Source organism: Bos javanicus, chromosome 1 (assembly GCF_032452875.1).
Source record: "Bos javanicus breed banteng chromosome 1, ARS-OSU_banteng_1.0, whole genome shotgun sequence".
In the NCBI taxonomy this organism is placed as follows: domain Eukaryota; kingdom Metazoa; phylum Chordata; class Mammalia; order Artiodactyla; family Bovidae; genus Bos; species Bos javanicus.
The window spans coordinates 109,373,083-109,390,600 of NC_083868.1; the positions used below are offsets into that span (position 1 = coordinate 109,373,083).

General features: G+C 45.3%; 1 protein-coding gene across 3 annotated transcripts; it reads left to right on the plus strand.

Moving 5' to 3' along the window:
• The first annotated feature begins 2,287 nt into the window (after positions 1 to 2,287).
• On the plus strand, positions 2,288 to 14,216 carry SHOX2 (SHOX homeobox 2). 3 transcript variants are annotated; one of them, XM_061417595.1, is made up of 6 exons: positions 2,288 to 4,292; positions 4,921 to 5,001; positions 7,179 to 7,387; positions 9,768 to 9,825; positions 10,140 to 10,228; positions 11,987 to 14,216. In XM_061417595.1, the coding sequence occupies exons 1-6, from the start codon at positions 3,947 to 3,949 to the stop codon at positions 12,278 to 12,280; spliced, it is 1,077 nt and encodes a 358-aa protein (XP_061273579.1). In that variant the 5' UTR covers positions 2,288 to 3,946; the 3' UTR covers positions 12,281 to 14,216. The 3 variants fall into 3 exon arrangements, with proteins under 3 accessions (XP_061273579.1, XP_061273560.1, XP_061273571.1); XM_061417576.1 differs by lacking the exon at positions 4,921 to 5,001 and having other exon boundaries at positions 2,292 to 4,292; XM_061417587.1 differs by lacking the exon at positions 4,921 to 5,001 and having other exon boundaries at positions 2,292 to 4,292; positions 12,023 to 14,216.
• The last annotated feature ends 3,302 nt before the right edge of the window (positions 14,217 to 17,518 follow it).

Sequence of the window (17,518 nt, forward strand, 5' to 3'; positions counted from 1 at the left end):
TTGGTTTTCCGTGCTTGATTATTTGATTTTCTTGTTACCAAAAAGCAATTAAGGTGGCGACGGAAAAGTTTTATTGCCTTAGTAATCGTCGTTATCTCCACAGATAATCAGTAAATAAATCCGCATCATAGGAAGTTATGTTTAAGACACCCACACGTAGCAAAATCGATTATCTCATGCTGGGAGAGGAGGAAACTGGCCCAACAATAATAAATCAAGGGAGTGTGTCTGTATAGCGTCAGAGTCGTTTGTGATTAAATTGTAATGATTTATTTGAAAAACTGCATTAAAAATCGGTGTTTCTTCTGCGCTAAAGGTGAAGGCACAGGCTGGGGACAAATTTTTTTCTCCCATTAAAGTAACTGGTTGGTTGAGGAATGGGAGAAAACTGCCAGAGGCAGGGGCAGGAGGTTTCTTTTGGAAAATAAATCAAATGTGTAGGGGGTTTTGTTGTGATTTAAACCAATACAAATGAAAGCAACTCAGCATTTTCTGTAACTTACACGACTTTATCTGTTCTTGCATGAACATCATTTTTTCCTTATTTAATGTGAAGAAGCGTCGATAAGGAGGTAAACTGTTGGCCTTGGTCTGAGTGAACCAACAAGTGCTGTGTACCCAAGCTACAGTTTTGCACAGACATTTGAGATGGAGAAAATCATCTCCACAACTCTATTTTTCATAAATGACTGTACCTTAACTAACCTGTCTTGAGGGACCATTTTAAAGCTTAACTATAACATTCCATGTTTATTTTAAATAATTCAAGAGCTAGGGTGGAGGGTAAAGAAATGAACCTTTGGGGCCCTGAATTTTATTGGCAGCTGTATATCTGTCTGCAGGTGGTCACTGAACTTTACTCTCAATTGTTTGTTTGTTTTTACCAAAACTGCATTTTGAACTGTCTTGAGAAAATATTTGCTATTTAAAAACCAACATCGTTATAACTTGGTGAGCATTTATTAGTATATCATTTCAAGACCTTGGTTGGTTGTTTTTGGTTTTTTTAACTAAATTTCCCTTAGGGGCAGTAGGAATCCATAGTTAAGACACTGCAGATCTTTCATACATAACTCCATCTTACATGAACACCACTACTGGTAAATATACTAAGAGCAACATGCCAGAAAAATCTATGGGAAAATCTATTTGGTGTGAATTATTCAACTATTATATCCAAGTCTTCCCTGATTAACTTTAAATGTTCATCTTTCCCTCAAGCTCAGTAGGTGGAATTTGAGTTGTGGACTTGAAAGTCACATGCTTGAAAGGGCAAAAAAGTAGTTGGTGAGCCTCCTGGTCCCTTACCAGACTTTTAATCATGTGGTTTTGAATACACATTTAACATCTCAGTTTGAGAACTATTTGAGCACCACATCCATTTAGCTGACCCCATGACTTGTCATTCTGCTAAATAACCTTAAAAGTGGATTTTATTAAAGGATTAAAATTTTATGGTTAGTCCCCTCTAATAATATCAGAAGTGGTCACAAATAGTAACCCAAGACTAACTGCAAAATCATATTTCTAAACTCATATAACTTTAGAAAGTGCGAGTATTTGAATCTCTTTTGTAGTGTAATAAAAGAAAGCACTCCTGTAATTTATTGATACCTAAAAGCTACTGCTACTGGAAACTTAAAGTTCTTAATTATTTCTCCTAAAAGTAGCAATAAATGAAATATTTTAAGAAGAAGGAAAAAAAAAAAAAAACCTTTGGAATTCAAGAGAAAAAAGGCAAAGTAATAATTCTAAAAAGTAAGATTTCCATCTTCCTTAAGTTCACCAACTGTGAATATTTTAATCTGAAAAGTGTAAAAGTAGTGAAAAATAGTGACGAAGTTATATATATTCTAGAAATAGTAGCATATTAAGGTATAATTGTGTTCTCTTTTTAGGAATGCTTCAGGTTGCTTTGACAGAACTTCTCAAATTATCTGTTAACTTTGTTTTGATGCCTTAACCAATGGTTGGAAGATATAAGAACCAAAGTTCTATAATTGCTTTTATTTTTACTAAGACTATAAGATCCAAGAAAACGGACAAGTTACCTTTAACATCAGAAAGACTGTATTTAATATTCAGACTATTCAAAAATGTTCCCGAAGCCACACTGGAAAAGGTGTGTTTACACACGCAGGTAAATATAACTTTCAATATGTAAGTATTCTTTTTTTCACATGTAAATAGTCTTATGTGAGGGGTGTATATACACGGCCACACTTCTCACAGCACGCATATATGACGCAAGAATATAGATGTATCCATCCATATAACAGCTTCCATGAGCACAGTCCGGGGATATCATTTTAAATCGTAGCGTTAAATGGAGAGGAGGGGTACTTTTCTCCCAGCAAGCATTTTTTAAAATAGTCCACGATAAATGAAATTAGGTGGGGCACAAACTTAACATCAATTTTTTTTCAAAATCAAAGAGGAATAATCATGATCTTTTCAAAATTAGGAAATTAATTAGAATGCTTCTGGGATTCTAAAGAAGAGTTTCTTTAGTTCATTGTGGGAGGAGTCCCAGTGCAAAGAGTAAGGGAGAAGGGTGAGGGTCCTGAGACCTCATAGAGGGAACGAAGTCAAACTGTCCTTGATCAAGCGCTAAAGAAACACTTTAAAATGGAATCTGTCAGGGAACAGCTGCTCGGAAAATGTGTTAAACCAACCAGCCAGTTCGAGCGAGGTTTGTCGGTAGAGCCGGCATGGTCTCCAGGACCCGAATAATGGGGTGACTCACAAACTCCCTGGGGCGGGGAGCTTGGTGAAGATCCAGGCTCAGCTCTGGCCGCGGACCGGGAAGCCCCTAAAAAGGAGCTGCGCGGGCCTGAGAAATCGTAAAAGACCCTGACTCGGCAGGGTTGTGAAGCCAGGATGCCAGGCTACAAGGTTTCGGGTCGGCGTTGGGAAGAGTAGGCATATACGACTGGGGTCAGGGTCAGGATAAGAAAATGGGGTCCCGGGGTCCTGAGGCAGGGCAGGGCTGCCGGACAGCAATGCGGAGCCAAGCAGTTGCGCTGCACCCTGACGCCTGGCGAGGACGCAGGGTCGTATGCCAGGTCAGGATACCCTACTGACTCCTGGAGCAGCGCACTTGTCAGTTTCCTCTTGGCCACGCCCCGGCGGAATAAGTCCAGCTCCCCAGTGTTTAAGTAAGTCGTGACACCAACGCAAAAATCCACGCCTAATTAAATTAATTAGGGATTGTCAATCCTGAATTAATGGCCAAGAGCGCAGGCGGCCGAGGTATCCGAAAAGCCGGACGGCCTGGGACTGCCTCTTCTTCCCACACCCTCCGGTCCCACTTCTCTGTCCTCATACTCCAGCTCCAGCCATCCTGGACTCCAGCCTTAATCAATCTCAATCTCTTTCTTTCTTTCTCTCTCTCTCTCTCCCTCTTCTCCCTCTCTCCCTATCACCCCCACCACCTCCCAACCCCCACTCCCCCACCCCCAGGTAGTGGCGCGGGAGCTTCCCGGGAAGGGGCTCCCTCCGAGTTGCGAGGGGAGGTAATTTACTCAGAACAAGGGGCCGCCTTTGCGAAGTATAAATAGTGAGACTTCAAGCGCTGCGTCGCTATCAGATCTGAACTCTCCGCAGGAAGAATTGTCAAAGATCTTAACACTGAACAAGCGCGCTCAGGCAGGGAAGCATCGGTTCCCATTTCCCTCCGGCGGCCCCCGCCCCTTCCCTCTTCCTCTTCTTCCTCCTCCACCTCCTCCTCTTCTTACTTCTTTTTCTCCTTCTACTTCTCCTCTTTCTTCTTTCTTCTCTTCTTTTTCTTCTTCTTCCCCCCTCCCCCTTCCCCTCCCCCACCCCCTGCCCCATTGATGTGTTATTATTGGGGGGGCTGGAGCAGTAAAAAAAGAAGAAGGAAAAAAAAGAGCGGGGCTGCTCGGCTGGGAGAGGTTGAGCGCGGGGCTGACGGGCATCTCTGGCGATGGAAGAACTTACGGCGTTCGTCTCGAAGTCTTTTGACCAGAAAGTGAAGGAGAAGAAGGAGGCTATAACGTACCGGGAGGTGCTGGAGAGCGGGCCGCTGCGAGGGGCCAAGGAGCCGAGCGGCTGCTCGGAGCCGGGCCGCGACGACCGCAGCAGCCCGGCAGTCCGGGCGGCCGGCGGAGGCGGCGGCGGCGGAGGAGGCGGAGGAGGCGGAGGCGCAGGAGGTGGAGGCGGAGGAGGAGCAGGCGGAGGAGCTGGAGGAGGAGGGCGCTCTCCCGTCCGGGAGCTGGACATGGGCGCCGCCGAGAGAAGCAGGGAGCCGGGCAGCCCGCGGCTCACCGAGGGTAACGGCCCGACCCCCGGCCGCGGTTCCCCTTCCCGCCTTCCCGACTCCTCTCGGGCGGGAGAGGATCCCCAGGCCCGACGGGGGAGGAATAGGGGGGCGGACGCGGAGAGGGCCCTTGGACCCCAGCTTTGGAAGCCAGAGTGAGGACGGAGGGGTGGGAGTCCGGTGGTGTGCACGGTCGTGGGTGGGGTCCGAGTGTGTGTGTGTGTGGAGGAGGGGGAGCGTGTGGGGTTTGCGCGCGCCCTTCTCGGATGCTCCCGCTACTCTCATTCCACCCAAATGCATTTTCACCAACCGGAGAATGGGCCCCGCCGGACGGCCGGCAGGCGGGTGGGGAAGTTCTGGGGACCAGGCTGCCGAAGTGGATGCTGGCCGTCACTGGGCCGGGCGGCGGGATTACAGTTAGCATGTAGCGCCGAGTTTGCTGGAGTCCCTTTCCTAGGCCCGAGGGAAGAAAAAAAGAGGGAGAACGGGGAAAGAGATACGGAGACGGAGGTTGATTGGGATTTCACCCTGGAGTCGTCCCGGGTTTCGCAGCTACCTCTAAGAACCACTCCAACTCCGTGAAGACTGTGGATCCCTTAATCTTAGGGACCAAAACTTCCCATTTTCTTAGAGCTATGAAGGTAGAATGAGGCCAAGGCAGGCTGAGGTTCAGGCTGTGCGCTGTTTTCTTTCGGGAGATGCATTAGGCTCCTTTTTTGTTTGTTTGTTTTCCGATATTTATTGCGCGGCATCATCCAGTATTCTGGTTTTGTGGTGGGATAATCCTTTGGTGCCAGCAAAGTGTTTGGAAAAGGCTTTTTCTAGATGGTGGAGCATCCTGTACCAATTCAAAGGAGTTCAACAATAAAATTAATTTGGCACTTGGTGCCTGCAGTAACTGGTGAGCTGCCATATTTTTCCAATTAAGAAAATATGTGACATGCGTAGAATCACATATTTAAGCAAGCAATTAAGTTGTTTATAACAAAGTCTGTTCTTGTTTAGGCCAGTAAGTGGAAATTTGGGGGCGAAATAGAGATTATATTAAGTCTATTAATCAACTGGAAATGTGGACATCTTTCTCTTTGAAGCCCCCAAAGTTTGAGGGGCTTCCACTGTGAGCATGAAATAAAGCCGTCTCACCGCTTTGGCAGAATCTGAAGGGTGTGTTTTCATATTTAAATTTCATTACAATATAAATGGAAATATTTTCCTATTAACTTGACTTGAGTTTGTGCTATAATATAATCTATTGCTTCCTGGAGGAAGGACACATGTCCGCAAAACGAACTCTTGAGAAATAGATATGCGGGAAACGCTTAACTAGAATGCCAACCCGGGCTGAGTTCTAGTGGTCTTCTCCCAGACGGGGTACCAAGTAAACATGGAAAGTGGTGGCATAACTGTCAGTGCAACCTCCCTGGCCTGAGTCCCAAGCTCTGGGCCCTGGGTACACCAGCAGGCCAGACCGCGAATTTAGAGTCAACCCGGGGCAAATGAAGTCTTGGGATTGTTGGTTTCCAAACTCAGGGCAAATATTAATTTCTCTGCAGCCTGGCTCTTATAGAAATGATTTTTAACACTTATGCTGATCAGGATTCTGGGCTAGGGAGAACTGCAAACAGCCTCGATTATTCTAAACTCAGCTTTGGCACCTTAAAAACCCAAGTCTTCGACTCAGGCCCAAAGGATGATGGTTCCAGAGGACCGCTTACGTTGATACCAGCTCCCCTGATCAGTGCCCCTTGGCCTATATATATATAGCCGCATCCTTCTGGTGTCCCTGTATGCTCACACTTCCGAAGCTCCTGTTTTTAAAAGGAGGAGAAGGAAGGCCAGGAAAGTGACAATGGATGTATGCGAACCTAGAGCAGAAAAATGCATATTTTATTAAACATCCGAGCTTCTGGATGCATGAAAAGCCTTTGCGCAACCAATAGAAACCGCGGATCGCGAATGTTCCGCTTGAACCTGTTGATCTCTGTGGGTTTAAGCGGTTAGGGTCGAGTCCGCCTTTCCAATGGGGAGGGAGAAGGAGTGAACAGAGGCAGCGGTCTGTTTCGCCGGCCTCCCGAAGCTGGTTTTCTGCCTCTCTCCTTCTGTTCGGGTGTGGGCAGCGAGCCCTCCAGGCCGCCAACATGGCGTGGGCGCCTCTGCTCTGGCGACTGGGATTCGGCAGCGGGGACAAGGACTGCCTGGCTGTCCAGGGGCCGTCCGCGGTATTTGGCTCGAGCCCTGGGTCTGTACATAGCGCCCAGGGAAGTAGCTCCCAGCGCAGTGCAGCACAGGGGTCTTGTCCTCCAGCTGTGACCCAGCAGCCCAATTGTTCCCAAATTAGACCAGCAAGTTTGAGAGAAGACGGGAGAGCCGGCGGCAGCCAGCGCTGGCTGAGAAGGGGTCCGCACTCCGGGAATGGCCGGTGTCAGAGCCCAGTCCGTGGCCTCGCCGCCCTCTTCTGCCGGGATCGCGTTCTGTGACCCACGGGGTGCGGCGCTTTTGATTTCTGTGCGTGTGTGGGAGAGAGTGAACGCAAGAGAGAGGGTGAGTGGAATTGGTTTGTGTTTGCGGGGGAGGGCAGGGGACTGTGGGGGTGAACAGTGAGAAGGTGAACTGGGGCCGCAGTTGTGAAAGGGATTGGGTAGGTGAATGCCCACCTTGCCCGCGGGCAGCCACCCCAGTTGATCTTTTCGCATCTCCGGGATCCTCATCCTCTCAGCGGGGTGAGGGCCTGGACAGGAACTCCGGGAGGGGGCAGAAACCGCCATCCTTCTGGAGACAAATCTGCTCATGGTATTTGCTGTGTTGTTTTTTGTCTCTGTGTGTGTGTGTGTGTGTGTGTGTGTTGCTGTGTGTGCACGGGGACATATGCGTATGACCCTGTTCGTGGTACCCCCTCCAGTGTCCCCGGAGCTGAAGGATCGCAAAGAGGATGCAAAGGGGATGGAGGACGAAGGCCAGACCAAAATCAAGCAGAGGCGAAGTCGGACCAATTTCACCCTGGAACAACTCAACGAGCTGGAAAGGCTTTTTGATGAGACTCACTACCCGGACGCCTTTATGCGTGAAGAACTGAGCCAACGGCTGGGGCTGTCCGAGGCCCGAGTGCAGGTATCCGGCTGTGAGGAGGTCGCGGGGAGCGGAGGAGGGGGAATGACTAGGGTTGGTCGCTTGAGGTACACACGATGAGTGTGCGGGTTCAAGTGTCTGGAGTGAGGTGAGAAGGGAAGAAAAGTCTTTGCTAGAGGTCTTATTTTCCAAAGTAGATCTTAGTCCTAAAGCCTTCCCGGGCTCCCCTTCACCCCATACCAACATATGTTCCCAGGAGAAGAAAGCTTTGCTGGGCTTGCTCCCAGGGTTTCTATAAACCACACCCCCCTCTCCTCACAATGCCTTTAATGTGGTTTAATCCTAATGGGCCTACTTTTATAAGCCTTAAAAAAAATCCCACAGAAAGCGTTTTATCTTCTGGATGCTTTAAAAGTTACAACGAACATTTTGTTCACCCGAGTTGGGTTTCCTTGAGGGTCTGCTCTGGGATCTAGGTTTGCCAGGCGGATATGCCAATTAGGTTTATAGATGTACAGACTATAAAGAAAATTAGCAACTGTTAAGTGCAGAATTTTACAGTCTGCCCTTAGCAGTCGATCTCAAACTGTGTGTGAAATAGCAGAGAAAATAAACGCATTTGGTCACTCTTTCTTTGTTCTCTCACTTAACCAGGGAAGCAAATCTGAATCAGAAACTTGATTTTAAAACAACCAACATATCTTAATATTGACATTTCCAAAGTCTGATCCCAGCAAGTGCCACACTCAGTGAAGTTAGTATTGAAGCAGATTTTCTTTACTGGTTGTGGGGGTGACTTTAATAGCAAAAGTAGGCTTTGGGAGCACTTAAGGGAAAAAAATTATATACATACATGCATACATATCCTTTTAGTTTTATGGAAAACGAATTTAAATGTTTCAGGTTTTATTTCCACTCAAATAATAAAATAGGAGAAAATGATGGTCATTATTTGTTTGAACACATGGAGCAGTTTTAGGCCTGAACATCTGCAGCTGTTACAAAGTATCACTGTAACAGATACTCCCTAGGTCTCTGGGCACAGAGACCACCATCTGCAGCGAACTATGCAATTCTTATGGGGCTTCCCCGCATCTTGTAATAGGATCAGGACAAAAACAGAGCAGTCCCCTTAAAGGGGAAAAGTAATAATAGGCTGCCTTGGTCATCACAGCATCAACAGCAGAGCCTTCCTTTTTAAGCCTGTCCTACTTTGCTCTGTGTACTGAGATCTCTAGGGGCTTAGAAACCCCTTAAAGACATGATGATAATTATTACAGTTGTGAGCATTAGTATATCAGTTCCAACTCTTCTAGGGGAAAAAAGAGGCAAGAAGCCTCAGGCCATGTGAGGTACACAAAGAATGCCACCCTGGCATGAAATCTACCCTCTATTACACTAAATGGCAGGAGAATTTTTGAAGATTTACATTGACTGTGACACTTGCTTTCAAAAACAAGGAAAAAGCTCTGAAGCAGTATTTTACTTTCATGTTTTTAAACATTAACTTGTGAATCAGTCAATATGCTGTATTATTGGAACATAATGCTGTGTTATTGGAGTATAAAAGCAAGCTTTGTTTGAATTTCTTAAAATCTGCCATACTGCTTCCAAAAGTTGGCAAGTTTACCTAAGAAGGTAGTATCTGGGAGAAGATATTATCCAGAATTACATGATTCATACCCCAGTCCCATTGCACAGAATGCTCTTTTTTCTTATAATGAACTTTATTGCTGGTATTTATTTTTCTCATATTTTTATTTAAATTTTGATCTACGTACTGCATACTTCTGGATTATAACTGCACTCAGCAACTTTTTCTATAGAAGCAAATTAGATTATCATGATAATGGCATAATTATTCTGCTACCAGGTTACACTGTGCTGCTCGGAGGAAGAAAAAAATTCTAAACTTCTTTGTAGTGAGGCTTTTATAACACTAATTACCTCTTCCCCCACTCTTATCTCCCCACCCCCAAGGAAAAAAAAAAAAAAACAGAGTCACTATTTGCTTTGGTGTTTGGTTTTTCTTGAAGATGAAGCTAATTAATATTACAGGCTCTTAATGAGCACATTTTTCTCAGGTCTTACTGGGCAAACATCTAAACCCATTATCACTTTAGTATCAGGTATCAGGGCGAGTTTTAGGCCTGGGGGACTCTAATTGTGAAAACATGAAAACAGAACTTGAGTAATTTATCAAGAAACAATATATCTTGCAAAAGTATAGGAAATTATTTTTGTCATTGATTTATGTTTTCAACTTTGGAAATTAAGATTGTTGTATATAATTCAAAGATTGCTTGCTGTATCTTCCATTCCTTGCCCAAAACACTACTCTTTCTTCATCATACTCCTGTAAATTTAAAAAAAATTTTTTGAGTCATATAACCTAGATTTTATTTTTTTCCTCCAATTTTAGGTTTGGTTTCAAAATCGAAGAGCTAAATGTAGAAAGCAAGAAAATCAACTTCATAAAGGTATGCTTCTCAGACAAAGAACATTTGATACTCTAAATAAAAAGAGTATTAGGGAATACTGTTATTATGAAGACAAAAAAAAAACCTTCTCAAAGATAACTGTGGTCCTTATTTAAAAATCTACCCTGAAGGCAGTTAATGAGAGTCCTAAAATTTGGGAGTAAATTACATTGATTTTAATTCTGGCAACAGTTTAGGAAGATACCAGTCCAGTTCCAAAGGAAATAGTTCTATTTGGTACCATTTGAAACCTCGGGAAAAAGTGCTGAATGTGTTAACCTCACTTTATTTTGTTTTGTTCCCCATTTTCACAGGCGTCCTCATAGGAGCTGCCAGCCAATTTGAAGCTTGTAGAGTAGCACCCTATGTCAATGTAGGTGCTTTAAGGATGCCATTTCAGCAGGCAAGTACAGCCCAGTTTTAACCTGTTTTTAACTGTAAAAAGACCTGGATATTTGCTTGAACTGTTGAACATCCCTTCTCTGAGCTCTAATATGGGTGTACAGTTAAAGAATCAATTTTCAGATGATATAGTGGACACACTCCCATTTAAAAACCTATACAGTAATGGCACCCCACTCCAGTACTCCTGCCTGGAAAAGCCCATGGATGGAGGAGCCTGGTAGGCTGCAGTCCATGGGGTCGCTGAGGGGCGGACAGGACTGAGGGACTTCACTTTCACTTTTCACTTAAATGCATTGGAGCAGGAAATGGCAACCCACTCCAGTGTTCTTGCCTGGAGAATCCAAGGGACAGGGGAGCCTGTTGGGCTGCCATCTGTGGGGTCACACAGAGTCGGACATGACTGAAGTGACTTAGCAGCAGCAGTGTCAGAGGCCTATATGCTTAGTCCTTTCTGTCCTCACGGGAAACCAACAATGCCTGAGGGCAGCAACTGGTCCTTTAAAAATGCACTAAAGATTGCACTTGGGGAAAGGAAGGGAAAAGCCTTTTGCTTAAAATTTTGTCAGATCCAGTACAAAGGTTAGTCCTAAGGTATTTCTGAGGCAACTCTGTAAATATTTTTTGAGGTATTTTCTACCTCTTAGTCACATTAAATATCTCTGACCAAAGAAAATAAATAAAATACTAGCCATTAAGACTTGATTTTTTTTTTTTTTAAGCTGCAAACCTTCATCTCTAGTAGAGAGGGAAACATTGGTCTTCCCAGGAACACCTTGCCAATGCAAACCCTTTCTTGGCCGTAAAGAAACCTTTAAGACTACATTTTAAAAGTAGGATATCCCAGGGCTCTGAACTCCCCCATTCTCCAAGCCTAAGGGTGCAACCCATTCCCAACCAGTATCAGACATTCCCCACCCTTGGCCAGGGCCCTTGCTAGATAGGACTATGAAGTCATGAATTAACTCTCAGTTGCCAGTCCCTGGTCAGAAGAGTGTGACCTGAGTCACACCTGAATGTGCCCCATATATTGAGCATTAGTGTTAGGGAGGTCTTAGCTCTCTTGGCACCACTGGATTCTAGTATCTTGATGCTAGGCATCTGAAGCAGGAGAGAATGGCTGGAGAGAGAGGGGGATCATAAGAGAAGACCCTTACTACTCAGAAGGTGATCTCTGAGTCTGCAGCATCAGTACCATCTGGGAGATTGTTAGAAAGCAAGATTCTCTGACCCTGACCTAGACCTTCTGAATCAGAATCTACAGTTTAACAAGATCCCAATGTAATTTTAATAGTAGTAAAGTTCAGGAGTACTAACAAGTGTGCCAGTTGTGATGAAGATGCAATAACTTCTCTAAGTGACATTTTAAAAGTTTTGTAGTTTGCTTATTGGTACTTTACTAGTGGGTTAAGAGGTGTATGGCAGCACCAAGAGAAGAGGGTAAGGACACTCACCCATCATCTGTCCAATATACATTGTTATTTTGAGGGGAGTGAGGTATTAGCACAATAGCATTGTTGCCCTCTGACCAGCCCAGCTCCTAAGGGGGCTGCCACAATCACTGCAGATGGGAGTCACTGGGACTCAGGGGGATAAGCCACTCTGAGTGAGCTGCAGAATACTCAGGGGCACTGGAGTATCCCAGATTCAGTAACAAACTGAGGTCAGCTAAACGTCCCTTTCCCGTCCCCTGCCCCAGCCTTCCCCAAGCTAAGCTGGACGCCGTTAATGCTCTGTTTCTATTCTGTTGTCACCCTAGGATAGTCATTGCAACGTGACGCCCTTGTCCTTTCAGGTTCAGGCGCAGCTGCAGCTGGACAGCGCCGTGGCGCACGCGCACCACCACCTGCACCCGCACCTGGCCGCGCACGCGCCCTACATGATGTTCCCGGCGCCGCCCTTCGGACTGCCGCTCGCCACGCTGGCCGCAGACTCAGCATCTGCCGCCTCCGTCGTGGCTGCAGCTGCTGCCGCCAAGACTACCAGCAAGAACTCCAGCATCGCGGATCTCAGACTGAAAGCCAAAAAGCACGCGGCCGCCCTGGGTCTGTGACTTCAACGCCAGCGCCAGGGTCGCGCGTGCAGCACGGCGCGCAGCCTGCATGCCCTCCGAGCCCCGCTGCTTCTCTGTTACCTGCCCCGGACCTTGGAATCCGAGCCTCTTTCTGCCCCACCGATGGCCCCTTGCCCCCTTCTGCATCCCGGACTCGGAGGGCAGCACCCGGGATCCCAAGAAGGGCACCAGCTTCGTGGCTCCTGACCATTCACCTGTCTAGGGGCCTAGAATTTGGCTTTGTAGGGATGGGTTTGGGAAGTCTGAAGAGTGCTGGGACAGTGAAGTGTGGCTCACGGTAAAACTGCAACGATGGACTTTTGCGTAGAAATAAAAATCTTGTTAGTAAAAAATGAGGGGGAAACTGTAGAAAAGACAAACCAGAGAGAAAAAGAGAAAGGGAACTTATTGCTATTCAGCAGAAGCTGAAATCGGAGAACCAAGGAATAAAAAAAAAAAAAAAAATTTTAAGTATTTTGTACATTAAAAAATATGGAAAAATAACCGGGACAAATCTCGAGATAATTGGGCGGGAGTCACCAACTTAAAGTGTAATTTTTTGTTGTTGTTGTTGTTGTTTTTTAATGGGCTAAGAAAGCAAAACTGAAGGAAGAGGTATACTTATTTAAAGAATTAAGATGAAAAAAAGTACGCAGCTGGGAAGTTCACAGGTTTTGAAACTGACCTTTTTCTGCGAAGTTCACTTTAATACAAGAAATTTGATAAGAGAGGCGGGCCTCCTTTTACGTTGAATCAGATGCTTTGAGTTAAAAACCACCACGTATGGAAGAGCAAGAAGAGGGAAGACAGTATAAAAACAAGGAGATAAAAAAGTGATATTAATACAAAAATGATAACCACAATGATTTCTCTGAGAAATTGTTATGGCAGAACTGTCCAGACTGCTGACAGTAAAGTCCCGGTTTGCATGTTACTTGTATTCCATTGACGGTGTCTCCCCACCTCTCCCGCTTTACTCACTAGCACTTAACTGCATTTTCATTTTCGGTATGAAAAACAATACCCAAAGCATCTGAAAATTGATATATATTTCTAGCTATATATTTTTAGTCCCATCTTTAATCTTGGGACAAAGAAAAAAGTTTGAAGGGCAAAAAAGTTACACTCTGATTGTCCCAAGACGACAGAGGCAAGTAGAAAATGTGGGGAAAAGAAAAGAGAAATATTAAAGTACAGCGCCTCACGTGGTGCCTGATACACAGTGGGCGGTCAGTGTTAGTCCCCCTCTCCCCTTATTCTTGTATTCCCTCTTGCAGATTTCCTTAAGTCCTATTTGAGGACCGTGCTTTATTTCCCCCTCTCAGTCCCATCACACTCACTTTAAACAACACCCAGCTAGATACCGGCACTAAGTTTGTGTAAAATATGTTGATACACACGAGCAAAGTTTATTTTGGCTATAATGTGTGAACTAATGGTTGACTTTCAACATTTGCATTTTATCTCACAAAGGTGTATATTCAAATAATTTTTTTGTTTGTCTCAATTCATGTAGCTATTTAAACTGGGGTACCCTGGACTGAGCAATCTGTATCCCAATTCTTTAAAAAGTCTCCTTAGTTTTTTTTTTTTTTAATCCCTTCTAATTTACAAGAAAGAGGAAAAGCTCTTTTAGCTGAACTTTGGTATGCAGTTGAGCTTTGTAACTATTTGTTCTCCATGAAAACAAAATTATTTATATTTGCCATATTTTTTCTAGTGTATTAAGTTATTTTAAACAAAAGAAGATGCTGTTATTTCATGACGTGTTGTCGGTACAAAATGTTTTGGTCTCACCTCTGTTAAACCTTTTAAATAAGTGCCAAGTTATTAATTGAAGACACTTTGCGATCAATTGAATGAAAATAGTATTGTTTCATTTGATGGGGTTCGCGTCATCTTTACTCCTGTTGCTATTAAACTATCCAGGATAGTCTTTCCTTCTTCCTTTTTGATGAGTATGTTATCTCTCTTGACTATACCAGCTTGGAAAAGAGCTTGCCTTTGCTCCTACGTGGCAATCAAGGGGCGGTGAGAATGATGACTCTCGTGGCTGTCTGTAGCGCTGAGCGAAAATCCCCCTCTCCTGCCCCATTTTATCCACCCAATGAAGAAAACGGATTGATTTTACACTAAATCAATAAAGGAACAGATACTATGTAAAATAACAGAATAGAATAATCTCCTTCCCTAAAACGGACTCTTGTTCTTCATTTTGCTGCACTTTCACCCTTCAAGTTCATTTAGGGAACATTTTGGGAAGGAAGGAAAGCGTGGTCACGCGGTGCGAAATCCACCTGGGTTAATTGTTACAAAACACTCAGTCCCAGGTCGCCGACCCTCCCCCGGAGTCGGTGGCGGTCTGGAAGTAGGATAAGAGCCGCGAAGCGGGGCGGGGGCGGCGGTAGCTCTTTGGCCCAAATAGAGTCTTCGTTCGTTAAATTTATGAAAAGGTAGCAGCTAGGATCGTATTTAGAAAAAGCCGGGTTCTAGCCGTTTGTAGGGTACCGAGGAGCCCTCATCCGTCCCCTCTCCCAGAAGAAATCTCACCTACTTAAGCCCGGAGGCATTGCCTATTTGGAGGTAGATAGGGACCGTGAAGACCAGGGAGAGGACCTTCTCTTCCCTTCTCACTCGGGCTCTTGGGATAAGGGACACCCTTCAACAAAATTGAGGGTTTCCCGTGTGTCCCCTGGGGCCCCCTCTTGGGGATGGAGGACGCATAGAGGAGGTCCTCCCTGCGACAAAGCCCCGCGTCCTCGGGTGGTGCTCCTGCCGCCCGCCCCCAGCCCTCTCCCGGGTTGAGCTCGCACTCAAAGCTGTTACTCTGCGTAGACGTGGGTGATAATGTTTATCTTTTAGCCTTCAAAGACCACTGAACAGGACTTGGGCCGTATTCAGCGCTCAGGCCTTGCGGGTCTTCTACTTGACAAGCGTCCCTAGTTTTCATAATAAACATCTGCTTGGGGGCGGGATGAGCTTTGAAGCCGCCGCGCCGCCAGCCTGGGCTGGTGGCCTCCGGCGAGCTCCCGTCGCCTCCGGAGTCCAGGGTCCAAACGGGCAGGCTCCACACTCCAACCCTAATCCAGCCACCAACGCGGGCTCGGACGCTTCCCGAGGCACTTCGAGGGAGGTCGGAGGTCACGGGAGAACTTGGGGCCAGGGGTTGGCGGTCCCATCCGGGGCCTGGCCGATCCCTACAGCTAGCTCCGGGAGCCTGAGGTCAAACGAGGCGCTGCGTCCGGGCCCAGGCCGGCGGGGCGCCGGGCACCAGCGAAGGAGCGCTGCAGCGGGGCCTAAGTCGGCTGGAACGTTTCGGGCCGCCGGCGCCGGGTGGGCTTGGTGCCGAGCCCGCGGGATTGGGTCCTCGAGGGAGCGCGGCTGGCCGAGGAGCCCGCGGACGCAGCCCGGGTGGGCGAGAAAAAGCAAGGTCAAAGTTTCTCTGCCCCGTCGGCGGTGCCCGAGCCTGGCGCGGCCTGTGGGACCTGCGTCAGGGGCGCCGGCGGCGTCCTCGCGCTCCTCTAGCGTCCGCTCTCCCGAGACTCAACGGGTACTGAGGCCACCTTTCCTTTCCCATCGGGGTTGGTCCCTCGGGAGTCCAGCTTCTTACTGGGGCTCGCGTAGAGCCCGCTTTGCGGAGCGCCGCGTCCCAAACGCCTGGATGTGTGAACCCCGAGTTCCCAACCCCGTGTTTCCAAGCCACTCTGAGAAAGGGATCGAAGAAAGCTTCACTATAAAGTATGCCCAATGTGTGTCGTTTTGGTCCAAACTCAATAATAATCGTAATAAATAATTAAAATTTCCCGCAGTTGTCCCCCAGATCTTAAGGATGTGCAAAGACTTCTCAAGCTATAAAATCCCTGATTAAGGAAAACTGAATTAAAAGAGCTTACTCAAAACATCATTAGTGTTAAAGACCCTATAATACAGGAGGCCCAGTGAGATCCGAGGCCTTAGCTTGAAGCTGAACTGATAAATATCTATTTTGAGTTTTTCCCCAGATTCATAACTTTTTAGATCCTCAGATGGTAATACTTTAGCATAATACAATACTCAAATTTCGGAACTATTTTGATTTCTGAAAAATGCCTTTTTGGCTTCAGTCACATGGGATACTGTTATTTTTTCACAAATTCAGTTTACATCATAAATTGCAAACATTTGCAATCAGATCTCAAGATTGTTTATTTTATGTAACCTCAAGCGCTTGACTATGTTAAACACCAGCACAGAAAGTCTGTGAAATCAGTTTAATGTGTGTGAGGGAATTAAAGGATCACTCCTTTTCATCACACAAACAAAGCATTTAAGGTTGTTTTGATTGTCAGTCTCCCAATTTTTGAACAGTCTTACAATTGACTATTAATTTTAGAGTCATTCTGTGCAAAAATAATTACTAAAGTTATATCCTGCTTTAATTAAATGTTTCTGGGCAGAAGAAAATGGTATTATTATTCTACATTGGGAAATGCGTGATTGTTTTTAATGTTATATTATTTTTAAATCATTTTAGTTCAAATGTAAATAAAGTCTGCTAATTCCAAGGTGGGGGGAGGCCTGCAATGGTTTCTTAACATGCTGTTAGAACAGTTAGTCAAAGTGCATTAAAGAAATGTCACAAAGCCAGAAATAATAAATATGTCATTCTAATGAGAGTGTTAACTTATGGATAATTTATTCAAGGTAGTTTTTACATTTCATATGGAATCTCTTATTATGACCTGCCTGAGTACTGTGATGCTTGTTCTTCAAAATCTAATTTATATAGGCTTGAGGTATACATAATTCATAACTCCTGTTGATATATGTATACACACCCCGAATTTTAAACCTTTACAGTATGTTTGCATGTTTACTAGCATGTTTTCAGGACATCTGGAATTAAAATGTAAGAAGTGTTCAACATTACGCGGAAAGCATGTGTGAAGAAAAAGTAGTTGAAAATTAACAGTTAAAAAGGATTAGATAAATTTCAAGCTAAGATACAGAGTGAGCACTGAAATATTTCAGACAGGGGACATTCTTGAATAAGAAATATGAAAATCTCCAAGAAAGACTTACAGATGTGAGCTTATAACACTTCTGATACCTAGGTAATCCTTTCATGTCTCTAATTCATAAAACAAAAAATCCTCAAGTCTTGAGGTATTTTGTTTTGGGTATTTTATGTGTCAGTCAAACTAACCATTGCATATGCCTTCAGTACAGGAAAATTTAGTACAGTACGTGGAGTTCTAT

Excerpts from the sequence above, each read along its gene's own strand:
- SHOX2 (XM_061417595.1), top strand. The coding sequence starts at position 3,947 with ATGGAAGAACTTACGGCGTTCGTCTCGAAGTCTTTTGACCAGAAAGTG. Across the intron at positions 4,293-4,920 it reads CAGCCCGCGGCTCACCGAGG|GTAGAATGAGGCCAAGGCAG; the intron begins GTAACGGCCCGA and ends AGAGCTATGAAG. Across the intron at positions 5,002-7,178 it reads ATTAGGCTCCTTTTTTGTTT|TGTCCCCGGAGCTGAAGGAT; the intron begins GTTTGTTTTCCG and ends TACCCCCTCCAG.